We start from the raw sequence: 19,549 nt of genomic DNA on the forward strand, positions 1-19,549 counted from the left end.
GCTGGCCCGGAACCTGCCAGCACGTGACGCTGGCCGGCAAGGAGCACTGCCGGCTGCAGGCACAGTCACAGCAGCTGGTAAGGGAGGCCATGCTGACAGACCTGGGCAGTCACGAAGGCCTCCGGGACGGAAGCAGGAGGCAGACAAGACCCAAGAGATGCAGCCCGAGAAGGACGTGGCCCAAGGCTGCCAGCTGTGAGGGGAAAGCCTGTGAAGGTAAAGGAAGGGCCCCGAGCCGAGGAGCACAGCAGCCTCCGGAAGCCGGGAGAGGCAGGGACTCTCCCCCAGCTCCTCCAGAGGGAACCCACCCTTCGACACCACGGTTCCAAGCCCAGTGAGACTGGGGTCAGATGAGCTACCTCCACACCCAAACTGTGACGTCCTCCCGCTCAGTAAGAACGAATGAGCCATCAACTTGTGCGAAAATGCAGGTGAAGCTGCACCGTTTTGCTAAAGCAGAAAGTCCACATGGAGTATGTGTCTCAACAGAAGACATTCTAGAAATGGCAACATTACAGGGCCCAAAGCCCAGTCTGGCGGTGGCCAGGGGTCGGGATGGCTGAGTGCTGAGAGCAGAGTGAGGGACTCGGGGAAAAACAGACCCACTGTTCTGTTGCGGTACCCAACTCTGAATCCATCAGAACCCACAGAACAGTCCGCAGCAAATGTAAAAGAAACCATCAGGAAGTGGGGGGCCCCAGTGGCCAAGGGAATGTGCCTGCATTAAACAGGCCGGCTTGTGAGACCCTTGACAGGGCAGTGAGGAGATGTGCTTCTCGGGAAAACACGCAGGACAAGAAAACACGCAGCTGAGGGGAGCCAGGAGCAGGAAGGAGAGGGCCTGGGAGAAAGCCAGGAGGCGGGTGACGGCCTGGCTCTGCAGGGTCCTCACAGGCGGAGGCAGGGACACACGTGGTTGGTGCTCACGGATCAGGGAGTGTGAGCACAATCCAGGTCTCGGACCAAAACACAAACCTCAGGACACAGCTGATTCCAGGGCTGGGGCAAGGGAACAGAAGATTACCCGGACTCTACTGCTAGAAAGCAAGAAAGTGTCCCCAAAAATGAGAAAAGTCTGAGTCCTGCTGAACGGACACCGCAGCCAACATGAAACCGCTCCCAACGGCCAAAGATGAGCCACCCGGTGGCCCATTCAGCGAGTGTCGGACAGCAGGCCTGAGAGCAAAAAGGGGGTCCAAAGCGGGGTGGGGGTGCCTTTTCCCTTCGAGAGCCACTGCACACCATGGACGGCCGCAGACACTGGCGGCCAGAGCGGGGAGGAACGGGATGGGACGCGGTCCCCTGGCACCCCGACAACACGCATCACACATAAAGGAAGACAACCCCAATAGCTTGGGCGACGGCACCTCAGCCAGGAGACCAAGGCCAGCATCGGGCACACGGAGTCTGGGGTGGGGCCCGCCAGGACACCGCCACCATGCACTGGCTGCAGACGAGAGACAGCAGGACACGCACTCCCCCGCCACAGGCACACGTGGTATCAACACGGGGGGAGGTGGCGCAGGGCCCCCAGGAGCCGTCCCTACTCTTCCGAGAACTCTCCTGGAAGTCTCGGGTTGGCTTAAAATTAAAATTCAGAAAAGCAATTAGGCGTCTGAAGATTTCAGTGTCTGGGGTCCTTTCACACTGAAGCTGAAAGTCACAAAGCTCGATCACCAGCACTCACTCCCTTTCTCCCTAAACTCTCTTCACCATAAACTACAGCCGAAATGAAGTTTAAATAATAACGGCTTAAAACCAAGGAGAAGTCACCTGACTTTAGCAGGAATATTTTAAGATTTATTAATACTATGTCAATATCATAATGGCTTTTGTTAATAAAATCGTAGAAATAGTTAAACTGACTGAGACGCGTTAGTGTGATCTTTCAAGAACTAAAAATTACATTAACTACTGTTCTCAACAAAAATGTGTGTGGTGTGTTACCCCACATATATCCTCAGAATTAACGGAAATTTTAATACTACAGTCACATTCACTGAGAGTTGCTTTTTCATGATCTGGAAGACGATACATCTTCTAGGAAAGAGAATCACCAAGAACTTTTGCTTTCCTTTAACATTGGACACAAGAAAAAGGCAGACCGTAAAACTTCCTGACTCTGGGTCCAGCCAATACTGCCAAAAGTGCATATTTCAATATTAATATTTTATACTGAATTCTTAAAATGCCCTATCAATCTATCTGTCCTACATTATAGTTTTTAAATAATCAACAAGGAGAGAGAGGAGCACGTGTAGAGAAGCTGCAGCCATCAGCCAGCCACAGCCCCGTAACTGCTAAGTGCCAGGTGCATTTAAGCAACACTGGTCCTGCCCGCCCGTCCGTGGACGCGCTGGCCCCACTCAGGGCAGGCCGAGTCCACTTCCAACCCAGCTCCTCTTGGTTTGACCAAGGCCACTAGGACAGCTGACAGGCTTGGCTGCGGGCCCCCCCTTCGGGCTCATTCTGCAATGGAGCTGCAGTAGTTCAGAGGGCCACAGAAGCAGCTTCTGGTTCATGCATCTTAGCTACTTCCCTTCTGTGCAGTCCGCCGCCCCAGCCATAGTGGCAGCCGCTCGGCGGGGTGGGGATTCCACGCAGTTCCCTGAGGGAGCCTTGTGGACAAGCAGATGTGTGCCCACACTCGCCCGTGCTCGGCTTCAGGGGACTCGGTGGCGCCCTAGCACCTCCAGCTGGGAGTCAAGCCACGCTAGGCACAACACACACCACTCAGCAACCGCATTTACTTGCCACAGAGTGACAGCTGGTCAAGACCATGCACCATGGGAACCCCAGAAGGTTCCACGTCTATGTAACTGCGAGCAGAATGAACTAAGTGCAGCACGCGCCGTCCACCTCTGGGTGTGAGTGGGCACATCGTGGTGTGCCCCCCACACAGCGGCCTCTGAGGGGCCACCAGCTGTGGTCACGGAGCCTGACTGAGGGACTCGCGCCATCGGCTCCTGCGCTCACATGTTAATGGCTGGAAACCTTCCCTGCTCTATCGACATCCTACCAAATTTCACAAAACAAAGTAGGACAAATAAAGCAATGCCCCTTAAAACACAGCTTTTAGCTTTTAGCCAGACACTGTGTTTTAGCTTTTAAACACAGACTTTGAGGTCAGTTCAAAAAAATCAACTGTGCATATACCTGTGTGTGGTTTTTAACACTGTTCAGATTAAATATTTTTGTTCTTTTAATGTTTACTTTTTTATTTTTGAGACGAAGGCAGACTGCAAGCAGGGGAGGGGCAGAGAGAGGGAGACACAGAATCCGAAGACAGGCTCCAGGGTCCGAGCTGTCAGCACAGAGCCTGATGTGGGGCTCAAACCCGTGAACCGTGAGATCATGACCTTAGCCAGAGTCGGAGGCTTACCTGAATGAGCCACCCAGGCGCCCCGAGTATTTTTTGTTCTGATTAAATTTTTAAACTACTCTAGTTTCACACTTTCGGAACAAAACTAGCTTATCTGGAAATACCAGCATGTTTCAAACACACACAGGTCTGGGAACATGGGCCAAATATAAACGTGGAAGCTCCCACAGGCCTGGGGTCCACGTGTCCTTCCGAGGGCCCCTCTCCGCAGAGGGACGGAGCCCCGTGCGTGAGTCACCAGCTCTCCTGCGCACTCAGAGAGGGACGTGCAGAGCGGCCCCAGGCCAGCCGCACACGGGGCCTCGGCCGGGCTGGGCGCGTCTCCGGTGTCCTCGTCTGCTTGCCTTCGCTGCAGGGGCTCAGGTGATGCTTCATCAGGATTTCCCAACACAGAGAAACGGTCTGTGGCGAACAGAAAGGGACTTTCTTTCTTGTCCGCGCCAGGGGGCTGCATGCCTCCACCTGCCCCGAGCTCCTGGTTTTCAGGAGGAACAGCAAACTCAATTTCTGTTAGCCTACAGAGTATTTTATAGCCAGAAAAGAAAAAAGAAGAAAAGAAAGGCAAAACACACTGTTTTTACCCCCAAGTAACTAATCCTGCCATTTTGAAGTAAAGGAACTTTTTAGATAGCTACCAGACTAATAATTTATTATTCATCCACACTGTCTGAAAAGCACAAATCACACCACTTTCTGAGTAAAATACAGGACCTGCCGGTGGCTGAAACTTCCTCCTCCGAGTCGTAAGAACCAAAGCTCACACCAGTTAACGCGACCGTAAAACACAAGTAAGTAACTTTGTCCCAGAGCCAGAGCCAGGCGGTGTGCTTGCCGGGCAGATGGGTAAGTGCACCCTGGTCACTAACTGCCGGTTAACTTTTCTTGAAAAACAAAAGAGTTATCTTCCCTCTGGAAGTCTGCCATTAAGAATCGCTGAGTGAGAACAAGACGTAGCTTTGAGCAATGCTTGCCATTTCCTGATTTTTCAGGACAATCTTGCCCTCGGGGAAGAGATCTGGGACTCTCGATCCCCAGGCACTGCCCACGCTGCCAGCTGCTCGCCGGGCTTGCTCCGCAGGCTGAGCGGGAGGCCCTACGCGCTGATGTCAGCAGGGTCTTGGCTTACAAAAGAGTTTCAGGTGAGGAAATCACTAGAAGGTGACAACCAACGCACAAGCTGGCAACCGCCGGCTCCTTTTTCCTTCTTCTTGCAAATTAGCTTCTGATTATTGGTGTGGAGAACACACAACCATTCGGGACCATTTTAACTTTGTGTTTCATTGTTCCTAAATTATGTCTAGCTTTTCAGGAAGTCTCTTTACCTTTCCACAAAATAATTATTATAAATAATGCTTAAGATATATAGGTTTTTAGGGGTGCCAGGGTGGCTCAGTCAATTAAGCATCTGACTCTTGATTTCGGCTCAGGTCATGGTCCCAGGGTCGTGGGATTGAGCCCCCATATAGGCTCTGTGATGACATCGTGCAGCCTGCATGGGATTCTCTCTCCTTCTCTCTCTCTGTTGCTCCATCACCTGTGCTTGCACACTCTCTCTCAAAATACAGGAAGGAAGGGAGGGAGGAAGGTGAGTTTTCAAACCTGACCAACACAACTTCAAAATGTGACTGAATCTACCACGTTCCTTCAGGGAGGTGAGCAGCTAACCCCAGAGGTGAGCCCCCGTCTTGTGGCCATGTGCAGTGGGGGCCGCAGAGTGCACCCCCCACTCTGGGCACCTGCACTGAGCCCCGGCCTGCCTCCTCACTGTTACCACCACCCTGGCTCCTTTCATCAGGTGTTTCTATTTCATTTCCAGAATTTCGTTCAGATCTCAACTGCCTACTTTTGCAGGATCCACTGGGGAGTTTGTGAAAGTACAATTAAAGATATCATGGTTTTATCATGAGCCAGGATTAATGGGTTTAAAGGCTGACAATTAAAATGTGGGCACTTATTACAAACCAACGGAGGCAGAGCTCGAGGGCCACACCCCGACCGATACTCGTGGGGCAGGGAGGCGCGCGCGGGCAGCGTCCGCCAGGCTCCCTGGCACCATGACTCACCTCCCACCGCCCTCCCGCCCCCGGATGCCCGCAGTCCAGATGGACGGGAAGAGCTGGGGCACAGACTCCCTCAGAACCTGCTCAACTGGCCTGCCAGGCGCAGCTCCAAAGGGCACTGGCTGATCCAATTCCGGGATGGGCACAGGGAGAGGGGACAAGATGGGCCTTTTTCGCCAAAACTCCTGGGGAAGTTAGGAGAAATTAGGAAGATGATGAACCAGGAGTCTCCAGACCCCCTGCCAGCTACTGGTCTCCGTGTGTGTGACCCCAGCGATCACTCAGGCATGCCCAGGGAGTCGGGGAAGTCAATCTCCTCGAGACAGAAGGACCCACTGGAACCTAGGGGGTCTCGGTGGAGGGAAACAGGCCTCCCCCACAGTCACTGCTCTCTGGTCCCTCGTACTCAGCGACTGGCTTAAAATGAGTCCCGGCTCAGAAAGCTCAGTGTTCTGAACACCCACCTCCACACTGTGTTCCAGACCCAGTAGGGCCCTGCATGATTCCCTGAGACCCCTTGGAGTGGACTCAGCCCCACTCTCTCTGCAACAAGCACTCTGCAAAGGCACGCTCACTCCCACCAGGGCAGATTGACCCGGGAGGACCAAGCCGGTGGTCGCTGGTCGCTTGGAAACCCTCTCGCCAAATCCCATATACCAAGCAGGGAGTCAAAAAGTCAGGGCCCTCTCACAGTGCAGAGCCCGCGCTGTGGGCCCCAAGTCTGTCTCTGCTTCTCTGGATAATGGGGTGACCCTGCAGTAAGATGTGCCAGTGCCCCTCAGCCTCCGAAAACAGCCCCACGCTGTGCAGGAAGCCCACTCTGGAGCAAGGAGCTTACCCATTACTGTGCAGGCTGGTCCAAGGGTCCAGGGGCCCGTGACCTGCCCATGCCTGGGACCCACACACTCAAGCCAACCCAACTTCCACACCGTGTTGGGCTACAGCCAGGCATAACATTTATCAGCAAGCCTCTCCTTTCGTTGATACTTTGCTTTATAAAATCACCATTGAGATCAGTGTGGGACAAGCTGTGAAAATGCAAAAAGTGCAAGAGCCTCGCTCCCAAGAGCCCAGAGCCCTGGGTGAGAACCCTGGGCCCACACCCATCAGTGGGGACATTGCAGCTGAGACCCTGAGGTGCCGTAAGAAGCTGTCCCCAAAGGACAGAACAGTGGGAATGAGGGTGGCTCGCCCTTCCCTGTGGCTCTGCACATGCAGGGCTCCTTCTGTCCAGGTCCCATTTCCCCTGGTGACCTTTCAGGCATGGGCCCCACTTCTCCCATCAGGCCGGACCAAAGAGGGTCCCTGGAGAGAGGAGGGGCACAGATTCCTGGGAAGCTTGCAGCTCTCAGACAGACAAATGCTAAACTGAAAAGCAAGTGAGTTAGGGTCGTTTATGCTTTGAGTCGGGGACGATGTGTGAGGAGCCAGGTTCCCCGAAGCGCTGTGCGTCACGTCTGCCGCAGAGCAGGCTGTCGGGGCCTCTCAGCACAGAGGCTGGCCACGCCCTCAAGCGGGCTGGGCCCGTCCCAGCACCTGTCTGCAGGGAGACTCTGGCCAGTGTCCTGAGCCTGTCCCTGGCTCATCCTCATTGAACGGGAAGAACCACAGTCCCCACCCACACCTCGCAGCATCATCCTGTGACCAATGTCAACAGTAAGCACATTTTCTGCCTTCATTCTCTAGTTACGGAAGCAACTGACAATGAGGCGAGGAGCAGGACAAGCAAGCAGCAGGCGCCTGCCCTCAAGCCGGCCCACGGCACCGTGGGGGACAGGCGCAGAGGTGGCAAGGAGAGGACGGGGCCGGGAGCTGGCAGGCTCTCCTGGGCGGCCTGGCCCTCGCTGCTCCCGAGGGCAGCCAGCAGCCACAGCCAGGGACGAGTGAGGGACCGGGTGCACGCGGCCTTCCCGCGCCCCTGGGCCGGCTGCTCTGCCCCACACCTCCCCAGGTGGACGCAGCTGGGGAGAGCCAGGCCTCTTTACAACTTCCTCGGAAACGCTTTATCTCCTTGAACCGGGATTAGAATCATCAGGCTCCTTTGACGTGAGAGTCAAGATGGAGCAATAGAGGCCTCGGCCACATGTCACTGGTGGCAAACAGACCTGAGGCCCCTCTCCTGCCCTCAGATCCTAGAGAAACAGGACACCAGTAGGAAGGGAGGGACACTCCAGTCCCCAAGCCCTCTACTCCGCATGGAGGGGACGCAGGAGCCGAGGCCCCAGCTGCCTTCTGAGTGCGCCACGTGCCGGGCGGGCCAGCAGCTCCCCCGGGCGCCCAGGGCCTCGCGCACAGACCGCGGGGGAGCACCGCCGCCCCCCGGCCTCCCCAGGTCGAGGCGCTGCCACGACCTGCAACCTGCGCCCCACACACCACCCTGAAACCCGTTTCCTAGGAAAAGCCGTCAGGAAAAGTATTTTGAGCATGACTAACACGGAGGCTGCCCCCACGCTCACAGCCCCTCCCTCGGCCACGGAAGGCACAAGGAGTGGAGACCTGACATTCTTCAAATGGAAAGAACTTAGTTCAGTCCAAACAACAGAGTTACAAATCAGAAGACCAAAACGAACTTAAAAATTCATTCTACTGGGAACACAGTTGTTTTGCACTTTTCCCAGCAACAAAGCACCAGAGCCTAAAAGTGAGGCGTGACGTCACGGGCGCCCAGATGGCTCGCACAGCCGGCCAAGTCTGAGGGCCGAGGGGCTGGACGGGCCACAGTCCACAGAGGGGTCTGGTGGGGTTTCCCGAAGGGAAGATGTATTTTTCTGCCTCACAAACCTGTCCTGAAGAGTGTTGGTTTTTATTTCAAAGGTACTGACGATGCTAATAAGAAGTGTTGCCTCAAGGGAATTTCAAGTGCAAGTCCACAAAAATTAGAAAACTGAGGCTGGACGAAATGCAGCCTGCCCCTCCGGCTCCAGGAGCTCCAGCCCAAGTGACGGGATTTCTCACAGCCCAGACACTCAGACGCACACCCGCCTGAGCAACTCACCTGCTCCCTGCCTGCACTTCTTCCACACCAATCCCCTTTACCTACGGATCTCCTGGCCAGAAGCCAGCCAAAGCCTCTAGAAAGTTCCTCCTAAACACTTCTGGCTTGAACTGTTTACCTACAAAAATGGAACTCCACTCTTCAGCTGTTTCTTTTCTACAGACCACCCTTAAAACCATATTATCAACTCATTAACACCTATTTCTTGCGGGAAACGTGCCGCGCCAGCTGCTTCCCACACGCACTGCTCTCCAGAGGATGTGGGCCCAGGGACAACCCAAGGGCGACCCCGACCCCCCACGGCCTTTACCTGGAAATGGCGGCCACGAAGGGCTGCAGCTCCCGGGGCTCATAGGCACGCGCGAAGGCCCAGCACACGTAGCAGGCGGCGTCCCTGACGTTAGTGCCCACGCTGCAGGAGCCCCGCTTCTCCTCATAGGTCAGCGCCTTCAGGATCACGGGGACAACTGGGCACAGGAAACAAAGACTGTGAGCACAGCGCCGACCTAAAGCCTCCCGAGCAGAAAGCACGCGTTTAGAAGGAACGTAGAAGTTGGTGGACCCCTTTTTTACAAGCTGCCCCCAAATTACACAAAGAGGTGAAAGCGGGTACAGAAAGGCACGGAGACGCCCGACTGTGCTGGCCACAGGGAGCCCGAACAGGAGGCCACTTCACCTTCAGGCCAGAAATTAGCGCCCGACACCCCACCCTGGGGAGGAGAACAACCGGGCGCGGGGGCTGGAGTTGCTCGGTTTCAGAATCGAGAAGCAGGGTGACAAGGGAAACCAAGCCAAGGGTTATTTCTGTGTTAATTTTAGGTATAATCAAGATACGTCTCATTACCTACACTATCTTCACTGTACAAAGTAATCTGAAGTACATAATTGATTGTCCTTCTGGTTCCATTTGAAAATGAGTAATTTATAATACTGCATATGTGATTTTTTTGATAGAAAGTATGAAAGAATCTTAAGATACATGGCAAGGGTACTGGAATGTTTAAAGGAGCTAAAATTCTAGCATATTTACTGTTAAACTTATCACAGGCATGTATTTCAAGTACTTGGGAAGAGTTCACTTATTAAGACGTGTAAACTACTTAAATAGAAAATAAAGTACTATACGTTATAGTCATGCACAGGACCTGAAAAATGAGAATATAATTAATTTATAAATGAACTAATTTTTTATAAGCTTCTTAGGGGCACCTAGGTGGCTCAGTGGGTTGGACTCTGGATTTCGGCTCTGGTCCTGACCCCGGGGCGGTGGGGTGGAACCCCACGTCGCGCTCTACGCTAAGCCTGGAGCCTGCTTGAGATTCTCTTCTCTCTCCCTCCCTCTGCTCCTCTCCCCACCCTTGTGCCCTCTATTTAAAAAAAAAAAAAAAAACTCTTAAAATGATAATAAGAAAATGCTAGAAAAAAGCCCAAGAAAAAATGTTTAATTTGCGATTCAAAGACATCATTAATTTTTTTAGAAGTCACTGTATATGAGATTTTCTGAAGGATATGCTGAAAGTCCCAATTTACCAATCTAAATAAAACCAACACGATGCTCCATAAAGCACGCTGCCAGCTCACCTGGTGTTTATGAGTATGAAAAGTGGAGACCAGGGAACATCTGCTCTCAGGAGACCGAGTGGCCCCGTGTGCCCGCCCTGGTGGTGCTCGGGCGGAACCCCTTCCAGTCCGCAGCAGCGTAGCCCTGACGCCGCAGGCCGGGCAGTGGCAGGCCAGAGGCCACGGCCCATGCCCCCGGGGACGACCAGCTCCAGGAGGCCACAGGGAGGGCGTTCTCCAATCGTCACCCACGGCCGGGACCTCCATGTCCAGCAGCCTCACACCTCAGGCCGCGTGTCCCCGACACAGGAGATTCCCACACGGGACAGGTGCCTGCCGCAGACAAGCACGTGTCTGTCTGCCACGCGGAGCTGGACCAGCGGGAGACAACCGCGGAGACGGACCACCGACACACAAAGGGCGACGCTAAAAGCCAGCACACCAAATGACCCAAAGGCAGGCCGAGAGGGGCCAGCCTCAGCCCCTTGGGCATGTGTGTGCCAGGGCCGCCTGTGGTGAGCACTGCACCGCGTGCCTCTCGCCCGCCCGTCTGTTCGGCCCAACGAGCACCGTTACATGTCCGCGGTCTGAGAAAAGACGCTCCAGGGAGGGTTCGAGAAAAATGAAGCAGCAACTACCTGAACGTGCAACTATCATCCCAGAAATTATCTTCCAGGAAAATGTACCTAGAAATAGCCTTGGGCAAAAAAAATCAAAAGAAACAACAGAAAGACTGTAAATATCAAACACAAATCTCCCCTGCTTTTTTGCATTTCATTTTCGATTCCGTATAAATAACAACAAAAAGTAGATTTGATTCTGTACCAGTTTTATATACATATGTTTATTTTTAATCAGACTATAAAATGTTAAGATAAATCTACTTAAAAGTACATAAGTAAACTCCAAAATGAGTTATCAACAAATAAAAAGCTCAAAGACACATGCTCTCAGCTGCACACTGCCTCCCAGGACAGGACGAGCGAGGGCCCCGTACCCACTGGCACTTGGGGGCACCCGCGCCCCACACGTGGAGGGCCCCCCTCCTCTGTGCGCACCAAGGACCCCGGACTCTTGAGCCCACGCTCCTGCAGTGTTCCCGTTTCCTCAACCGAGTGGCAGCAGGGCACCCCTCCCGGGACGCACCCTGCAAATGCCACAGTGTCTGAAACTGGGCCAGAGGCCACACATGCCATTTTCCGAGGCACAGTTCAGGGCACAGCGGTCACTCCAGGGCCACCCCTCCTTGCTTCCCCATCAAGCCAAGGCCCACTGTCCCCACCACTGCCACCCCTCAACCCCAGCTTCTTCTTGCCCAGCCCCTGTCACCGCCACACGGCCACCTACTCTCGGTGCGGGTCTGTCTGACGACTCCCACGCAAGTGGCTCCGGGGCTCCCCCTCAAGAGACCCCAGCACCCCCACGCGCTGCGTCTTTCCAGGCCACCCCAGACTGCCGCCTTCTCCCGCCTGCGGAGACCCCGGAGCCACCTCCATGCCAGGCAAACTTTGCTGAGCAGGCGCCTCTGAGGCTGACGAGGGTCTGCCTTCATCAGTGAGCGCACCAGAAGCTAATCGCCATTTTCCGGAAGAACGCCTATCAGTCCTTGTGAATGTCTAACAGGGCCTTTCGTAGGACTCGCGGGATAGGCACAAATGCCACAGCGAGCGAGAAGGTGCCACCATAGCTGCTGTACATGAAGTGGATAAATCTAAGGAGTGATTTTTTACATTTTTGTCTGAACTTGAAATAAACCAACTGGGCAATGCTTCAGACTGGTCTTCAGTGGTTCTACTGGAACTCCTCCTCCTCTTCCAGTGTTGTTCACATTCACTTTCCACACTCACAGGACAGCCCACTGGTGGCCCAACGGATGTCACAACTAATAGGCTGTGGCACTTTTAGGAGGAAAGCATCATATAAACGCGGTGTCACTGCTACGCCAGGGCCGCTGAGACCGGTGCTGGAATTCAGCTGCCCAGACAGCGCGGTGAGACCGGTCAGCAATTCTGTAGCCTGGGGGGAATGTGGATGCTAACTGCTGAGTCCCAATTTACCGGTCCACCAGACAAAATCAATTTCAAGACAGACAACGATGAGTGACAGCGGCCAGCGCGGTGGAGCGGTGGACGTCGACTTCGGGCAGGCATCGCACCCACCACCATGCCCAGGATGTTCAGTGCCACCAGTGAGAAGCCCACTTCCACATGTGCACGGCCCCCACCCCGGGCCTACGTCCCCTTGAGGTCACTCCCATCATACCCCAGAGCCTGACTCCGGGTCAGGGAGCCCAGTCATCTGTTCCCAAGAGGGAGATAGTTTTCCAAAGTGTTGCTTTGTTTGCCAGTGAGGTCAGTCAGCCATGAGGAAAAGGACAGACAAATTGCTGGTTTGTATTCCACTAACGGACTTCCACCACAACTCACACACAGACCTTGCCACAGTCTGACCAACATTTATTGTTGGGCCAATTGACAGCCTTAGGGGGTCCAACCTTGGTCCATCTGGCCCACTGTCTCCAGGAATGGAAAAAGGTCAGCCTGTGAGCACTGGCTGAGCCCCATAGGATGAGGAACACAGGCCACGGTGACCCCCACATGCACCCTGGCTTGGTCCCTAGCACCCACACGTGCCCATGTGCTGGGTCTGCCAACAGGCAGGTACTAGACTTAGTCTTCCCACTGAAACAGGTCAGAGAAGTAGCCCACCAGCCATCCCCACCCACACGGCCACCTGGCCAAGCTCCACCTACGTCCTTGGCACAAATGCCCGAGAAGTCTCGAACCTGTCATTTTCCTCAGAAGCCTCTGATAACCCTCCCCTGACACTGGCAACAGACTTCAGCAGCTGACCCTCCAGGTAGGTAAAGAGGTGGCTGCCAGCCACCAACACGGGCCTCGCTGCTGCACAAGGGCCCAGAGAAGGCAGTGGGGCCACTCCCCTCACGGGTGCTGGAAGGGAATCTGATTTACAGAAAGTAAAACAGCTCATAGGAGAAAAAGTGAGGCGGTGGATTTCTTTAACAAGAAAACTGAAACTTGGGCCCATCAGCTCTGAGCCAGGCTGAGGGGGAAGGGGGCTGGCGGGGCCACCGCAGCCACTAGGCCCGGCCCTCTCCAGCCTCTGCTGTAGCAGGGCCCGGAGGACAGGGGACACAGTGGCCACACAGGCCACCCCAACAAGCACAAGCCTGGGGCTGGGGTGGTATATACGGAGCTCAAACGGCTGGTCCCCCACGCTTGTATATGAAGTCATTATCAGAGAAAAGGCTCAAAAACTAACAACTCTTTCCAGATTCAACAGGTTTAAAATAAAGAAGCTCTTCACTACCTTTGAACAAAAACCTTTCTCATGGTTCCAATTACACACTGCAAATGCATGTCAAATATATAAGATTCCCCAGAGGGCTTCCTTTTGGCAGTCCCGAGTCCAGCAAGGTAATTTAAATACCCTTCTCTCTAGACAGCATGTCATCTGTCCAACGCCAAGCGCCTAAGGACAAAGCAGCCTCCAGGTGAGAGAAAGGACTTAACCCCCAGAGTGCCACAGCCCCACCGCCAGGCTCGCAGGGTGCGCACCAGGAGGCGGGAGGGACATTCTTTGCAGAGGTAGAAACAACTTGTCCGTAAAAGAAGTCATGATGCAGCGAGCACAGAAGTTACGTCTCTTGGTAAGTCACGGACTAGTCTAATCTGAAGAACAAAGTTGTCGCCGAAGGCGTTCACGGCATGGATGGGTCCCCAGGAGGCCCCGGGACATGGCGGGGCGGCCCTGGCTGGGACACAGGGGTGGAGTCACCCAGCACGCCCCAGAGCACACAGCAGGGCTGCACGTGGAGCCACATGCAGGCCCAGGGAGAGCACTGGCTCCCCAGGAGCGGGTGCGGCCGTCACCACAGAACTCCCATTTCCGCCACCAGTACAAACAGCCATCATACCTCCCTTAAAAATGCGGCCCAACTTGCTCAGGAAAAAAAAAAAAAAAAACAGTGTTGAGTTTGCCAGGGGGCAAGAGGAGATGATGGACAGAATATCTAGTTCTACTGACATTTTGGTTTCCCATAGGACGTTTCTGAAGAAGTGTCCCAAAGGCCCTTTGCTGGCCTGCAGACAGCAGTGACCACTCCAGACAGAGGGGACATACAGGCTTCTGTGCTGGCCTTCCCTTGGAGGGTGAGGGACCCCAGTGACATAGGGACCCTGCGTCATCCCGAGCCGCTGGGGTGGGCACCTGGCCATGGAGCCCCTGGATCCACTCTCCCCTGCCCCAGAGGACTCCCTTACCACGGGGAGGTCACACGGTCATGGGGGCCCCGAAAACCCTCCCGAGCACCCTCCCTATGGAGACGCTGCCTACCACTGCCCTCGGTGCTGTGGCTGAGAGCCAGGGTGCAGGGGAGGGCCGACCACACGTGAAGCACCATCCGGGCTGGGCGGACACCTCCGCCGTTACCACACGCGGCAGCCACGAGAGAAACGCATCGCAGGAGAAAAGGAAGGAGCCCCTGGTCGTACCTGGGAGGCAAGGACTGCCGAACACCCAATGTGATCAGAAACAAGCCTGAGGCCAAGGACAAGCAGCAGCTGCTCCTCCAGGGATGTGGCCCCTTGCTGTCGAGGTCGCTCCTGCCATACCGCCTGCCCGACTCGCAGAGCTAGTCTCACCCCCGACATCGTTCAGTGGCTTCCCCTGAGAACCGGGATGGTAGTCAGTGAAAACCACTTATTGTATCAAGCAGCTAGAGATTCAGATGAAATCTAGGTGACAGATAACAGGGAATCTCGGGGTGTCGGGTCTGCTCTCCAGGACACGGCCAGCCCAGGTCTGTGCTGTCCCCAAACCATCCAAACCGCTGCAGAATCATTCCTCGGAAAGTGGGGGGAATAACTTGTCTGAAAATCTAAAAACATTAAAGCAAAATACTCTCTCAACTCCCTGAATGCCTCTTTATCTGCTCCACTAAAAGTAAGTTGCATAATGTAATACCACGTGCCAGCGATATTTCAATAATCACAAAAATTAATAAATTGCAGAGAGTGGACGTGCTCCGTGACCCAGCGCGTGCGCTCCAGCGTTTCTCGGAGACGCGAAGCCTGCCTGCACTCAGACACACACAGCGGCCTTGCTCACGACACCCCGCACCGGACACCACGCTCCTGTCCTTCGGCGGGTGAACGGTTCAACCTGGGGCCTGGCCTCCGGAGGGCTCCCACCCGCCAGGGGAAGGGAACAGACTGGCGGTCCACGCTAGCACCCGACGCACCGCAGGAAATCCTGCTAAGAAAGCCGACCTCACACAAGGCAGACTACGGGTCCCGTGAGCGCCGCCGCCAAGCTGACATGTCTGGCGGCTCCGGGGGTGGCGGTGGGCATAGCGGGTCTGCCGCAACGCCACAGCCAGGCTCAGGGAGGCACCCGGATACCAAACATGCTAAGTCAGGAGCGTAAGGGCCCCCTGTCCGCTGTCTGCCAAGTCTGGGGGACATATGAAATGCCCACACACGGCGACAACAGAACTGAGGGGGGCTTGTCCGGCGGAAGGGCCTTGCACCAGTGCCCACAAATCACAAGAGCCCGAGGAGAGGGCAGCAAGAGGGCACGTCTGCCCATCTATTTCAGCCTAAGTTCAAGCTGGAAGGGAGCCATGGGGTGCAAGGGCGGAGGAGAGAACAGGGAGCCACAGCAGGGGGCAATGCTCTCCCCGAGCCACCCTGCATTACTCAAGACACACACAGGACACGCAGGACTCGCCAATGAATACAAGTCACCAAAGAAACCCAAAGGGTAAGAGAGCTCAGGATGCCCCTAAGATGAAACCATGAAACAGCTGGAAGAAAAGGCGCACACAACTGGCCCATCCTCAGGCCGGGTCCCGATTTCCAGCAGTGCAAGAAATCCGAAGGATGTGACTGGAGGCTCTTGTGACGTGCTGGGACTTCAGCAGACCAGCATGCTGAAGGGAGTCACGAGCGTGAGTGAGCGTGAGAGAGCGTGCCGCGACAGCACCTACACAGAGAGAGCCCACACGCACCCAAAACTATGAACACCCCGACTCAGCTGAAAACAAGGTGAGCACACCCGACGGCCAACAAGAATCCCGACACACGACGGACGCAGCAGGCGGGGGTTGTAGGCAGGGAGTCCACAGGCTGCCCCTGACCCAGCACGTCCGCCACGGGCCCTTGTCCCCAAGGACATGGTACAGGCCCCACTCAGGTGTGCAAAGCCCTTCATGCGGACTCAGGAGCGTGAGCAAGTAGTGGGGGCCAGCCCCCACTTGGTGCCACATGCCTCCTGGGAGGTGTCCCCAAGATGTCCTGAGCACCCGCACGGGTGCAACCACAGTTTGTCACAACAGAAATAAACCGCTGCTGATGGGCCTGGAGGAACGAACCGCACCAGAGACAACACACTGCGTACAAGACAGGCCGTCACCACAGGAGCACAGACGCCATCGCGCCGCTCCCACGCTGAATCCCGAGTAACGATCGGGACCCCGCGCCAGGCCCTCCTCTAACCAATGGGAGGTCAGCACACTGCATCCCCCACAAGACACAGAGTGACAGCCCCCAGGGAGCCCAGGACTGGACTGCAAGCATCACACTGAGGGACCACAGCTCGCTCGGGGCCCCTGTGAGCCCCGACACCAGCAGTGCTGACCTCCAGGCAAGGAGATTTGGCTCCAGCACGTGGGGTAGAGGCAGGCACTAGGGAGGTGTGGCCGTGACAGAGAAGACACCACGAACACTGGACCACTGACCTCCTTTGATGCCACAGGCTCCTCGTCACCAGTGCACCGTTTTCTTCCCCTGGAGTCCCCTGGTTGCCAGGAGGCTTAAGGAAGTGGCTGCACAGCGAATGCCATTTCGATCACTGGGGTGTCTCCCGCGGGGCAGGGCGAGCAGGTGCACCCTCCGTGGGGACACCCGCCAAGACTGTGAGGAACGTCTGCCCGATTCCAAGCAACCCCTCAGGTCACCGTGGGCTCAACAGGTTCTACGTTTTACCATCATTACGCTGAAAATACAAACTTCCTAGACTTAACTGAAGACGTCAGAAGAGTGGTTTTCTTTTTAATCTTTTGTATGTTTTTTTTTTTTTTTGAGTGTATGAGGCGGGAAGGGGCAGAGAGAGAAAGAGACACAGAATCCGAAGCAGTTTCAGGCAGTCAGCACAGAGGCTGACATGGGGCTCCAAATCACAAACTGTGAGATCATGACCTGAGCTGAAGTCGGCTGCTTAACCGGCTGAGCCCCCCAGGTACCCCAAAAGACTACTTTAAAAAAAAAAAAAAAAGAATTTTCAGGGGTACCTGGGGGGCTCAGTTGGTTAAGTAGCCGACTTTGGCTCAGGTCATGATCTCACAGTCCGTGGGTTCGAGCCCCACATCAGGCTCTCTGCTGACAGGTAGCTCAGAGCCTGGAGCCTGCTTTGGGTTCTGTGTCTCCCTCTCTCTCTGCCCCTCCTCTACTCATACTGCATGTCTCTCTCTCTCAAAAATAAATAAATGTTAAAAAAATTTTTTTTCTTAAAAGAATTTTCAAATGTCCCTTTTTGTGGCCTGTACTGTAACAGAACCTGAATGTCTTTTTCCTATTTTAAGAGATAACCCCATACTTTTCTTTTTTAAAAAATCAATTGAAATATACCAACACCTTCAGACAAAACCTAAGCAAAAGCCCCTCCTCGCTTCTGCACACTGACCCTCAGAGTTCCAACCAGTAGGGCTCTGCCAGTGGCACAGCGTGGCCACTTCACCAGGCAGGGAGCTGTGCGGAGGGCACCAGGGCTGCCTGCCAACACGCACGAAGGCTTCAGGGCCCAGGGCCAAGAGTACTCAGAGCTGTGCCCAGCGGCCTTCCAGTGCCAGGCTGTGCCTCCCCACTCGTCCTCCCCACCCTCCTCCACAACCACCTCCCACCTACGCTCTGAGGCTCACACCTGAAGGACGTGCCACCTGCTGAGGGGCTCCCCAGTTGCAGTCAGGATGAGTGTGCCACCCAAGCCCCATAGGGTCCAGATGTCTCACACGGGTGGGCCCAGCCTTCTCCCCAGATTGGGTGCCATTTCAGAGCTGGGCACTGCTCAGTCCATAACCTCAGGGTGGGAAAACACCTCTGGGAGCACAGCTTTTTATGCTGACTGGGTTGTCCGCCTCCTCTCTCCCAAAATTCCATATGTCATCCTTCCACTCCACACCACCAGCACATTCTCAGGCGGCAGTCCCGGCTCTGGGGGTCAGAACCACATCCGGTGCTCCAGGATGCAGAGCACGGCTGCTCAGACCCCTCCCTGGAGACACTGGTCCAGGAGGAAAAGCCACACTACGGTGAGAAGTCCAGGTCACCAGATAGCCCTCTACCTTCTAACATCAGTCTGGGAGGTTAGTGGCTTACATTCTCCACTGGCAGAACCTTCCAGAGCCTTAATACCCATAACTTGAGAACTTAAACCACCTAAAGTAAAAAAAAAAAAAAAAAAAAAAAAAAGCACATATATGAAATCAGCACTCAGATTATTAACAGTAAAATAAACAAAAACCAGAAATGAGCCTAATTCTTTATAATGCAAAGATCCTTTAAAATGCACAAAAGACTAATCTGACAGTTGAGAAGGTGCTCGTGCAAACTGCTGCGGTCTATGCACCCGCACGTCCACATCCACCTCATCTCTGAGTCACAACGTCACCCTGGGCCCAGTGTGCATACAACCAACAAGCACCCTCCAGGAAACTGTGGCTGGGACCCCGACCCCACTGCAGACACCCTGGGTTTCCTAGCTCCCCACCAAGGGAAGTCCCTCTGTACTCAGGGCCCGTTTGTAGCCACCTTCAAAAGGCTTCCCGTCTCTGGTCAGACCCAGCACCCGCCCAAGAGCCCAGCCGCAGGCGCCTCTAGGGGGACAGGTCAGCCCCGGGGCGCCCTGCAGCCCTGGGTCTTGCGCTCAACCTGCGCACACCTGCCCCCCCCACACACACACACTCCGCTGTGAGTGTGAGGTCACGTCGTGCTAGAGGGACATGCCCAGCTCCACAAGTCTCAGATTAGGGACCGTGGGCTCCACCAGGAAGCATTTCTCATGGGGCAGCTGGATGATCTGAGGATTTCCATTTCTAAATGGGACATGAGACAGCACAACACCCAAGAGCAAACGTGAGCATGCCCAAGACCACCATGGTCATGTCCACAGCCACGAGAAGAGAGTTCACAACAGCCCTGCCGATGGGGCTGTAGGCGTCCCCAGTGGAGATGTCCATGTATTGCTGAGAGCTTAGAGTCTAAACATCAAGGCCCACACGTTCAAAGGCTGTGGACAGAAAAAGGATTCGATGTAAAGGCTGAAAACTCACAGAAGTGGACACCATATCCTGCTGGCCTGAGAAGCCACGTAGGACTTAAGGAGAGCCGAGACCTCCCTGCAGAGAGGGACGAACATCCTCAGTGTGCCCGAGAGCCCCCTGCAGAGACGCGTGGGCACCCTCAGTGTGCCCAAGAGCCCCCTGCAGAGACGCGTGGGCACCCTCAATGTGCACGAGAGCCCCCTGCAGAGACG

At 54.9% G+C, this 19,549-nt stretch overlaps 1 protein-coding gene across 4 annotated transcripts in view; it reads right to left on the minus strand.

The window, feature by feature from the left end:
• TBCD (tubulin folding cofactor D) overlaps positions 1-19,549 on the minus strand; it is a 149,575-nt gene that overhangs the window by 54,863 nt on the left and 75,163 nt on the right. For all 4 annotated transcript variants that reach the window (XM_029928649.1, XM_029928652.1, XM_029928650.1 and 1 more), the window contains exon 13: positions 8,748-8,904. In XM_029928649.1, the coding sequence (XP_029784509.1) occupies positions 8,748-8,904 (157 nt within the window). The remainder of the gene's footprint in view (positions 1-8,747; positions 8,905-19,549) is intronic.

Source organism: Suricata suricatta, chromosome 17 (genome assembly GCF_006229205.1).
Source record: "Suricata suricatta isolate VVHF042 chromosome 17, meerkat_22Aug2017_6uvM2_HiC, whole genome shotgun sequence".
Taxonomy (NCBI): domain Eukaryota; kingdom Metazoa; phylum Chordata; class Mammalia; order Carnivora; family Herpestidae; genus Suricata; species Suricata suricatta.